This window comes from Xenopus laevis, chromosome 3L, assembly GCF_017654675.1.
Source record: "Xenopus laevis strain J_2021 chromosome 3L, Xenopus_laevis_v10.1, whole genome shotgun sequence".
Lineage (NCBI taxonomy): Eukaryota > Metazoa > Chordata > Amphibia > Anura > Pipidae > Xenopus > Xenopus laevis.
In genome coordinates this window covers 75149833-75161877 of record NC_054375.1, presented here as the reverse complement: position 1 = coordinate 75161877, position 12045 = coordinate 75149833, and the positions used below count along the sequence as shown (strand labels likewise).

Below are 12045 nucleotides of genomic sequence, written 5' to 3'. Positions count from 1 at the left end.
AAAAGTTGTACTCTGACAAGAAAGAACGAAAATGCCAATCCACTTCCTTAACTGCACTGGTGGAGAAAAGGCCTCCACTGACATGGCCCTTAATATATACCCTGATCCAGCTTGTCATTACTGTTTGTATAATCCAACAGAAGCATTGGTTCTAGCTGAACAATTACATATTTAAAAGTAACTTTTTTTCTGGTAAATAATAGTCAAAATGTAGATGTAATTGGTAAGAGCATAATTTAAAAATAACAAAATACAAATATGCATCAAATAAAAACGTTTACATTGTTTTTTTGTTCATTTAAACTGGAACATGTTTTCTGTCAAAGGAATTTCTTTGTATATGTTTCTATTAACATCAAACGCATAGCTATTAGCATGACATTACTGGAACAAAGAAACCTACTCTCTTATGGTTTCAATTATTTTTTCCATCGCATTCTCCCAACAGTAGGCCTTTACAGACTGGATGTTCTCTATGATTTCAGATGTTATCACAAGTCGTTCATTGATCTTCCCTGCCCTCTTATCCCTGTAAAACCAATACATAGCTGCAATCAGTTATATGAAAAAATTTTGTATCAAAGATTTGTATTACATTTTTAATATAGTCGTTTTTGCAAATTCAGGAGCCCTGGAGATCTGGAAAAACCCTTAGTGGCTTTTTTCATAATTATGTACGTTATATGACTAAGCTGACACAGACAGCAGCAATAGAGGAAGTATGTACAGGTATAGGATCCCTTATCCGGAAACCCGATATCCAGAAAGCTCCGAATTATGGAATGGCTCTCTCCCATAGACTCCATTTTATCCAAATAATCAAAATTTTTAAAAATGATTTCCTTTTTCTCTGTAATAATAAAGCAGTAGCTTTAATTATACTAAGATATAATTAATCCTTATTGGAAGCAAAACCAGCCTCTTGGGTTTATTTCATGTTTAAATTAATTTCTAGCAGACTTCAGGCATGAAGACCCAAATTATGGAAAGATTATCCGGAAAACCCCAGGTCCCGAGCATTCTGGATAACAGGTCCCATACCTGGTACTGTGTATGCATACAGAATCTGTAGCCATGATCCCTGTCCCATACTAATAAATCTGAAAAGAGACAGCATTTCTTTCTATCTGTGCTTCTGCATGTAAGGTATGTAAATCTATATGGCTTGTCACACATTCTGAGGTCTTTAACTTGTTTGTGTGTCTGCAAACAGATAGTACCAGATGATAGCTAGTGCTCTTACAAAGGTTATTCTGACCTATGTAATATCGGTGTAGGCATTACACGCAAATGCTTAGAAGTAAGTCTGAATCTTCTTGTAATTCTAAATGAATGGAATTTAAATATGTGTTATGGAATAAATCACATCTGGAGCAATCTATGTTAGTGGAAATATGACAGCTCAACAATATATAATGGAATTTTACCTATATTTCATCATCATACGACCAAGCCATGCTTGGAACAATGCAAGGATGATAAGAAAGCCAAGCCCACAAAATGCTGAGGCCTGGAGTAAGTCCCATAGCAGTCCCATCAACAGCAGTACTTGCAAAGGTGCAATCCAAACAAAATGAGCCAGAGCGAGTCCCTGTGGGATGAAAGGCAAGTTAAGTTTTACTACCAGAAAGCTAAGAATTTGACATCCACAAAATAACATTAGCAAAAGCAGATTAAACTTTAAGACCAAACTATGAAGTGATTACTCTTATTATGCAAAGGACACAGCAGGGGTTATCTTAACACCACACTGTGTCTGAAATTGAACTGCCATATTTAAAAGCAACATGCCTGCCATCACAGTGTAACGCTGCTAACACATTCATTTTAGAGTATTTGCCATCCTTGCAACAAAACACATACCAAATTAACACACACACAATAAATAACCACATACATAACACTGAACGCAACATAGGAGGCATGCAGAAAAGATACAAAACCACCAAAATTACCAGCAAATACTAATCACAAAACGAGTAGTGGAGGAATCTCTCTCCTCAGTAATGCTGGGTTTGGCCTAGGATCAAGAGAGACAAGTATCTAGTTCAAAAATTCAGAGTTTGTGGGAAAGAAGTAGGAACACCTTTCAGCTAGAAAAAAAGCTGGAATGCAGGAACTTTTTTTCCATCTGAACTGCTGTATAAGGAGTAAAAAGTGAGAGAAAATTAAAGTAAAATTGTGTAAAATGACATATCTGGATATCTGTAACATGGTGCTACATGAGCAAGAATACTTTCCAATCATGTCAGGAGTTCATTCAAAAGCTAGAAATATAAAAATAAATATCTGTTTTGTTGCTACGGGTTACTAGACTGAGGCAAGTTTTGACAGCAACAGGGGTGATGATTTTTTTTCCTGCTTTGCTGTCTGTAAATATTGTTTTTGGCTCAAAGGCTCTGACCAGTCACCCGCTACAGGGTTAAAAGTGATGTTGACAATTTAGACTATATGGATCACTTCCTCTCTCTCTGGAAGTTAAAATAATTCCATTTTAGGGGACTCCAAATGGAAATACAAAGTACATGCAAATTCAGAAGTGAATGTTGAATCTAACTATAGGATTCTACTATTCCATGTGATACAATGAAATACATTTTAAACCTGTTAGCAGTAAAGGTATGGGACCTGTTATCCAGAATGCTCGGGACCTGGGGTTTTCCGGATAATGGATCTTTCCGTAATTTGGGTCTTCATGCCTTAAGTCTACTAGGAATTCATTTTAAAATTAAATAAACCCAATAGGTTGTTTTTGCTTCCAATAAGGATTAATTATATCTTAGTTGGGATCAAGTACAAGGTACTGTTTTATTACTACAGAGAAAAAGGAAATCATTTTTAAAAATTAGGATTATTTGGATAAAATAGAGTCTATGGGAGACAGCCATTCCGTAATTCGGAGCTTTCTGGATATCGGGTTTCCGGATAAGGGATCCTATACCTGTATATGTTTTAATGCACCCTGCACACTGGGTCATGATAATGCAAGGAGATTGTTTAGTGAGGCCATCTTGCAGTACATTCTTATCAAACAGCAGTGCTCTGGGTATGTGTTTGTGTGTAAAGGGAAGGGGTTGTATCCATCACGTGCCAACCACATCCAATAAATAAAGACAAGGGAGCCAGGGGCAAATTGATTCTCATCAGACAATGCAGAGAAGCATACCTTGTTTTGTCCACTGGAACTGAAGGAAGCTCTGGGGATTGCATTGAGAAAAGGACAAAACATAGCTATATAATAAAACCACCTACCCAAAATGCACAGTGATCAATCATTTTAGTACAGTACTAATATTGTGGAAGTAATATTTCCCTTTTTAAATTATACGCATTCATGTGTTCAGCTTCAAACAGCATTACATTACAGCAGTCACAGTCAATGATTTTCTATCATGAGTACTATCTTTCTATATTAATTAAAGTTGAAGAATATGAGTATTGTGTATAATGTACACATCCCAGTGTAACTGAAGAATGGGCATGAGTGACTTGGACCCATCTCACTAGCTTTTAGCTTAGTTTTTAATCATCCTTAGTTTCTTTGAAATGATAGTAAAGCAAAAAGTCAAAGCTTATACTATGGAAAGAACATACATTTTCTGCATATTTGTACTGTATTTATACCATTCCAAGCAACAAAACTGCAACAGTTTAATGATGCTATTCAGATCTTTATCAAGAATATGTCAGTACAGTAAACACAAATGAATACTGTACATCAATGAGACTACTTACACAACTATGCAAATACATTGCACAGTAGTGGCAAGTGAAGCAGTCAATGGAAAGCAGCTTAGCTTTTTATAGACCACAATTTTATGATAAAGAGATTTCATTAATTAGCAATTCAAATAATTTAATGGAATCTCTTCACTATCAAACACAGTTTTTGAATTCTTTCTATAATTGTACCGGCCATTTCACAACCTTCTGTAAAGCTGTTGAATGCACACAATTTTATCAACAACTTAATGGCAAAGTAAATATCATATTTAAATACAGACTATAAAGAGGAGTCACGAGGCATAGGTGAAGGCAATAGCTATCACAGACAGCATAGCTGCAATTCTTATGATGGCACACCCATAAAACTGACTCACACCCACCTGCCAAGAGAAATCATAAAGAAGGCAGTCAGGCGAGGGAGAGCTAACATTACTAAGGCAACAAACCTATCACACACCAGCAGAATAAATTACAAAATATTCCCATAAATCTGTACATAACAAAAATGTGTCTCTAACAAATCTCCAAAAATAACTCATCACTAACAAATATTAGTTGTTACATACTCTTTGGGGAGTGAGTTTGTAGGTGCAGCACCAAGGAATCCAGGAGGTAGAAAAATTAAAAATATAAACCTTTATTCAAGCATTTTAAAATGGTAGTAGGAAAAAGCATGCCCCACACTAAACAATGGGCTGTTCACTCAACGCGTTTCATGGCTCTCGCCACTTCCTCAGTTAGCTCCTGAGGAAGTGGCGAGAGCCATGAAACGCGTTGAGTGAACAGCCCATTGTTTAGTGTGGGGCATGCTTTTTCCTACTACCATTTTAAAATGCTTGAATAAAGGTTTATATTTTTAATTTTTCTACCTCCTGGATTCCTTGGTGCTGCACCTACAAACTCACTCTCTCTTTGGAAGCAACCGTTGGGATCTTCGGTTTTGTGACATGCACAGGTGAATCCTAGTACCTGGTAAGTGCTCCCACTATTTTTTGCAAGTTTGTATATACTCTTTGGGGAATATGTATCAAAGATGAAAATATAGTTGACCCCAGTTTCCTAGTTGTATACAGGTAAGAGCTCTTTTATCCAGAATGCTTGGAAATTGGGGTTTTTTGTATAAAGGATCTTTCCACAGTGTGAAGCACCATGCCTTTCAGCTACTAAAAACTGCTTGTTTTAAAAGGAAATTGCATTATCATATTTAAGAGTTTTCCGGATAATGGATGCCAAACCTCATTACTGTACTAAGGCTTATGGAACAGAAGCAATTTTTATTGGTCCTACAAAGCATTTAAAAAAACAGAAAGTTGATACACACCAAAATGTAAAATACAATACTGTATGTAGCCCTTGTTACCCCAAAACACATCAGTGTGCATTATTGTATGCCAACATAAGTCTAAGGACAACTCTTAGCAATATGCCCCACAGCTGTTTATCCGAAGGGCCCCAACACTATTCCAATATTCTGAACACTTCTACTCCCTCAACACCTAAAAATCATTATAACTGAAATGTTATTTTCTCTGTAATAATAAAACAGTACCTTGTACTTGATCCAAACTAAGATATACTCAATCCTTATTGGAAGCAAAGCCAGCCTATTGGGTTTATTTAATGTGTACATGATTTTCTAGTAGACTTAAGGTATGATCCAGATTAAGGTAAGATTCAAATTATGGAAAGATCCGTTATCTGGAAAACCATAGGTCACAAGCATTCTGGATAACAGGTCCCATACCTATATTTGGATATTTGGATATCTAGAAGTCATTAGTGAAAGTACAAGTTTTGTGGAGAGAGCATTCCTCTATTCTTTAGGGCAGGGGTACACGGGCAGATTCGGGGGGGTTTAGTTACCTGGCGACTAATTGCCTCTTCTGCGGGGCGACAATCTCCCCGAACTGCCTTCCGCCTGAACTGGCATCCACCTGCTATAATGAGAAAACACCAGTGCAATGGCACTCGCGGCGCTTCGATTTCCGAAGTTGCCTCACGAGAAAACTTGCAGCGACTTTGGAAATCGAAGTGCCGCGAGTGCATTGGCACAGGCGATTTTTCATTTTGGCAGGCGGAAGGCAGTTCGGGGAGATTGTCGCCCTGAAGAAGAGGCAATTAGACTAAATCTCCCCGAATCTGCCTGTGTGCTCCTGCCCTTAGGTGTTATGCTGAGGAAAAATAATTGAAACATTGAAATGTTGTGCTTGAAATACCCAAACTGTACAGCTAATCTTTGCATAAGGGGAAAACCATTGTAGTGCTTAGATAACACTATGTTAAAACTTTGTGAAAAGATAAGGAATAGCTGTGGCCTGAGAGGCAGTAAATCATGTTATCAGTTACATATCAGAGTCTGAGGAAGCCACATTTAAAAGGAAATAATTAAATGTTAATTGCCAATATATATTTTAAAAAGCTACAGTTCAATATTAAAAAAGTAGAAAATTATAGTGACCATAATCACAGCCTTGGATTCCTGTAGTCCAAAGATTCAGGCCAAGTCAACATTTCTACTTGCTCTTATGTGGGCAGGGTTTAGCTGCTGTATTCAGATAACAGAACCTGATCGAATGAACATTTTATGGCCAAAAGTTTCCACACACCTTGCCATCCATCTTATTCCAGAAGTATGAACATAAATATAAGGTATGTCTGCCCTTTTTCTGCTATGCCTCTTCGCCTTTTGAATGGATTTTCCATTGATGTTGGCAAACTTTTGGTGGGATTTGCTTCAATTTAGCAACAACAACTGTGAGAGAAATGCTGGATTAGAGGTGGAAGGTGTTTATATTTCTCCCAGATTTCTCTCTTATATATACTAAGCTCCAGGGAAAGTATGTCAGCAGTGAAAGAGTGTTCTTTCACTGCATTTGGCTTTTGGAAAAGCCGGTAAAAAGGGCCCTGGAGTGAATGGAAGTGAGCGGGTGGGACTTCCATTCACCAGGCTATCCAGGTTTTGGTGAAGCCTGGCTAATTAGTGGCCTCGTTAGACTTCAGGGGAAACCCCTTTAAACAGTGTGTCTCAAAGTTACTCTCTCTCTCTCTCTTCCTGGGGAACTGCCTGCATGCAGTAAGGGGAGAGCCGGACACAGTGAGTAACCAAACAAACAACTGTTTTTTGTAGAGTTGGATGCTAGATCCTCTCTATTGTATAGAGAGGGAGCGACTGTATGTTAGTTAGAGCCGGACAGGCTAGGATTTCTTTTTATGTTTTGTTTTCCAATATGCTCCTGTGTGCCGGTTATATGTGAATAAAGCTGATTGCGGTCAGCCTAAAACTCAATGCTGAGTGTGAACTGTGGTTTTCTGAGACCAATCCGATCCCTGCAATCTACCTAAACCCCCCGAGACGGCACCGTTTGGACGAGTGACGTTACATATGGTGGAGGAGGCTTTGGCAATTTAAAAAAAAAAAAAAAAAATTTTTTTTTTTTGTTTGGTTTTTTTTTTTTTTGAAGATTTAAAGGGCCAGAAACCCAGTTCCAGCTGTGCATTATAAAGTGTTTTGCTGCAAGGCATTATGGACGACGTTCTCAAGGCCCTGATACAGGCTACGGCTGCTCAGCAAGAGGCCACCAGAGTCCAGCAGCAACAGCTGATCGCAAACCGAGAGGAGCAGCGACAAGACCGGGAGCTCCTCAAAGAGGTAGTGCAGCAGCTAGCTGCAAGGAGTGCTGCAGCACCCCCTACAGAAACTGCTAAACCAACTGCTATACGGGCTAGCTACTATCTGCAAAAGCTGACAACAAGTGATGATGTTGAAGCTTACCTTTCCACATTTGAGAGGACAGCAGAGCGAGAGGACTGGCCTAAAGAGCAGTGGGCAGGCCTGGTGGCACCCTTTCTCTCTGGGGAACCACAAAAAGCCTATTTTGATCTGGATCATGTTGCCGCTAAAGATTATGACAAACTAAAAGCTGAGATTTTGGCCCGGCTGGGGGTCACCCTCTCGGTCCGTGCCCAGCGGGTTCATCAGTGGATGTTTATGGCAGAAAAGCCTCCACGCTCCCAGATGCATGACCTAATTCATCTAACTAAAAAGTGGTTGCAGCCAGAGACCCTAACAGGGCCACAGATCGTGGAACGGATAGTGATGGACCGGTACCTTAGGTCTCTGCCTTCACCTTTGCGCAAATGGGTAAGCCATGCAGACCCAACAACTGCAGACCAGCTTGTGGAAATGGTAGAGAGGTACCTTTCTGCCGAAGAGCTACTCAGTTTTCAACAAGTGGAGCACACCCTAGCTCCCAAAGGGAAACTTCCTGGCATATCCAGCAAACTCCCTGCATGGAAAAAGGGACCTACGACCGAGAAGAGCATGCTCCAACGTGGAGAATCTACAGGCACTAGACCCAGAGACTACCAAAATGTGCCAGGAGGGACCCCTCCTCGCAGAGGACCCAATAAAGACTTGGTGCGGTGTTACCGGTGCCATATGCTGGGACACTTTGCTGCCGACTGCAGCCTAACTGATGAGCCTATGCAGTGTGATGCTGCCTTAACAAAGAGACGTACGTCAATGTATGCTCAGGTTGTATGTACTGCCCTTCCAAAGACAGGGAAGGATAAGTACCTGTGTGATGTTGTTGTGGAAGGAAAGCTAGTAAATGCATTATTAGATTCTGGTAGCCAGGTTACCCTGATGAAATCTTTGTTGATTGAAACGCCTCAGTATGGGCCTGAGACGGTAGGGGTCACATGTATTCATGGGGATACTCGCGAGTATGCTATGGCTGAAGTGGAAATCAAAACTGCCTACGGGACATTAAGGTACCCCGTAGGGTTGGTTCCCACTTTACCACATGACATAATTTTGGGGAGGAACTTCCCACATTTCTGGAAATTGTGGGAAACTGACAAGGTTATGGACCAATCCTACTCAAAGGGAAGCCGCCCTGATTCCGGTAATAAAGTGTCTGAGGGTGTACCGGAGGGTGAGGTTACTACAGATTTTCCCTTTTCTGTATTAGCAGGGGAATCTGATGAGGTAGACCCGTTGGAGGAAGACAATGACATGCCTGACTTGGAGATTAGGAGGGATAATTTTGCTTCAGAGCAGTTAAAGGATCCCACACTGTCTAGAGCAAGGGCCAATGTAAAAATGATAGATGGGAAATCTATAGATTCTGACTCTAGACCCTCTTGTCCCTACTTAGCCCTCCAAAATGACCTACTATATCAGGTAGTAGAAAAGGGAAATGACCGGGTAGAGCAGCTGCTTGTCCCAAAACCATACCGGCGTATGGTACTTGACCTCGCACATAAACATGTGATGGGCGGACATTTAGGTGTAGAGAAGACCAAAGAGCGAATTTTGCAACGGTTTTTCTGGCCAGGAATACATGGTGAAGTCGAGCAATACTGTAGTTCCTGTCCAGACTGTCAGTATTCGGCTCCTAAGCCGCATTTTCGGAGCCCTTTGGTCCCTCTCCCTGTGATAGAGACACCATTTGAGAGGATAGCCATGGATTTGGTGGGCCCAATAGTAAAGTCTGCACGGGGACACCAACATATATTAGTAATAATGGATTATGCTACCCGATACCCCGAGGCCATTCCTCTACGTAATACCTCCTCTAAATCCATTGCTAGAGAGTTGGTACATGTCTTTAGCAGGGTAGGAATCCCAAAGGAAATACTCACTGACCAAGGCACCCCGTTTATGTCCCGGGTCATGAAGGATCTGTGCAAGCTGTTTAAAGTAGTCCAACTTCGCACTTCAGTATACCACCCCCAGACTGATGGATTAGTGGAAAGGTTCAATAAAACGCTCAAAAATATGCTTAAGAAGGTGGTAGACAAGGATGGGAAAAATTGGGATTACCTGTTACCCTATTTGATGTTTGCCATAAGGGAGGTCCCTCAATCCTCTACGGGATACTCACCGTTTGAGTTGCTATATGGTAGGCACCCTAGGGGCTTGTTGGACATAGCAAAGGAGACTTGGGAGGGACAACCCACCCCCTTTAAAAGTGTCATTGAGCATGTATGCCAAATGCAGGACAGGATCACCGCGGTGATGCCCATAGTAAGAGAGCACATGGAGCAGGCGCAAGAAGCTCAACAGAGGGTGTATAATAGGGGTGCCAGAGTACGCAATTTTTCCCCTGGTGATCGTGTACTTGTGTTAATACCCACGGTAGAAAGCAAATTTTTGGCAAAGTGGCAAGGACCCTTTGAGATCCTTGAAAAGATTGGTGAAGTAAATTATAAGGTTCGCCAACCAGGTAAAAGAAAACCCGAGCAAATTTACCATGTCAATCTTATAAAACCCTGGAAAGAAAGAATGTCATTGTTCACCAAACCTACTTCATCTCTAAGGGCAGAACCCTTAGTGCCAGAGGTTAACGTATCAGACTCCTTGTCAGACACTCAGAGGAAAGAAGTACAGACCTTTGTAACCCAGAATAGGGATGTTTTTTCTGAGAAACCTGGACGAACCTCTTTGGTAAAGCATGACATCATAACTGAACCTGGGGTAAAGGTTAACGTAAAACCTTATAGGGTGCCTGAAGCTAGACGAGAAGCCATATCTCAGGAAGTTAAAAAGATGTTAGAGTTGGGAGTCATTGAGGAGTCGCATAGCGAGTGGTCCAGTCCCATTGTTTTAATACCTAAACCGGATGGGAGCTGGCGCTTCTGTAACGACTTTCGAAAATTAAATACGGTCTCCAAATTTGATGCCTACCCTATGCCTCGTGTGGACGAGTTAATTGAGAGATTAGGGACGGCTAGATACCTGACAACCTTAGATTTGACCAAGGGCTATTGGCAGATTCCCCTGACGGATCAAGCCAAAGAGAAAACTGCTTTTAGTACTCCTGAAGGTCTGTTCCAGTATGTAGTGTTGCCGTTTGGGTTACATGGAGCCCCGGCAACCTTCCAACGTACCATGGACCAAATCTTAAGGCCCCATAGGCACTACGCAGCAGCGTACCTTGATGACGTCGTTATCCATAGCTCGGATTGGCAATCCCATCTACCTAGGGTACAGGCCGTGCTTGATTCCATACGAATGGCCGGTTTGACGGCTAACCCAAAAAAATGTAGCATAGGCCTGGAAGAAGCCAAGTATTTGGGGTATAACATTGGTAGAGGGCTAGTTAAGCCTCAGCTTAACAAGGTGCAGGCCATTCAAGAATGGCCTAGGCCAGTCACAAAAAAACAGGTTCGAGCTTTTTTGGGGATCACTGGTTACTATAGACGGTTCATAGCTAACTTTGCTACTATAGCTGTCCCTCTGACTGACCTTACAAAAGGGACCAAGTCCATAATGATCAAGTGGAACTCTGAGGCAGAGCAGGCCTTTCAGACCCTGAAAAAAGCCTTATGTAGCCAACCAGTACTGATAACCCCAGACTTCACACAGACATTTATTGTACAGACTGATGCATCCGATGTGGGGGTCGGAGCAGTACTATCCCAAATCAGAGAAGGTGCAGAGCATCCTATAGTTTTCCTGAGTAAAAAGTTGAACATCCATGAGAGAAACTATGCTACAGTAGAGAAGGAATGCTTAGCAGTGAAGTGGGCTCTGGAGGAGCTTAGATACTATCTGTTAGGCCGCCAGTTTACATTAATTACTGACCACGCCCCCCTTAAATGGATGTGTGAAAATCGTGAAAAGAATAGAAGGGTGACAAGATGGTTCCTGGCCCTTCAGAACTACAAGTTCACAGTGGAGCATAGACCGGGGTCCCAGCTGGGAAATGCAGATGCCTTATCCCGGGTACACTGTCTTGAGGCTAATTGTGTTCCGACCCCTACGTCGAAACAGAGGGGGAGGGTGTGTGAGAGAAATGCTGGATTAGAGGTGGAAGGTGTTTATATTTCTCCCAGATTTCTCTCTTATATATACTAAGCTCCAGGGAAAGTATGTCAGCAGTGAAAGAGTGTTCTTTCACTGCATTTGGCTTTTGGAAAAGCCGGTAAAAAGGGCCCTGGAGTGAATGGAAGTGAGCGGGTGGGACTTCCATTCACCAGGCTATCCAGGTTTTGGTGAAGCCTGGCTAATTAGTGGCCTCGTTAGACTTCAGGGGAAACCCCTTTAAACAGTGTGTCTCAAAGTTACTCTCTCTCTCTCTCTTCCTGGGGAACTGCCTGCATGCAGTAAGGGGAGAGCCGGACACAGTGAGTAACCAAACAAACAACTGTTTTTTGTAGAGTTGGATGCTAGATCCTCTCTATTGTATAGAGAGGGAGCGACTGTATGTTAGTTAGAGCCGGACAGGCTAGGATTTCTTTTTATGTTTTGTTTTCCAATATGCTCCTGTGTGCCGGTTATATGTGAATAAAGCTGATTGCGGTCAGCCTAAA

The 12045-nt window shown here is 41.5% G+C and overlaps 1 protein-coding gene across 2 annotated transcripts in view; it reads right to left on the bottom strand.

Moving 5' to 3' along the window:
• cftr.L (cystic fibrosis transmembrane conductance regulator L homeolog) overlaps positions 1-12045 on the bottom strand; it is a 74234-nt gene that overhangs the window by 40511 nt on the left and 21678 nt on the right. For both annotated transcript variants that reach the window (XM_018252561.2, XM_018252562.2), the window contains 2 exons: positions 1428-1591; positions 404-529 (listed from right to left, as the gene is read on the bottom strand). In XM_018252561.2, coding sequence (XP_018108050.1) covers positions 404-529; positions 1428-1591 — 290 coding nt within the window. The remainder of the gene's footprint in view (positions 1-403; positions 530-1427; positions 1592-12045) is intronic.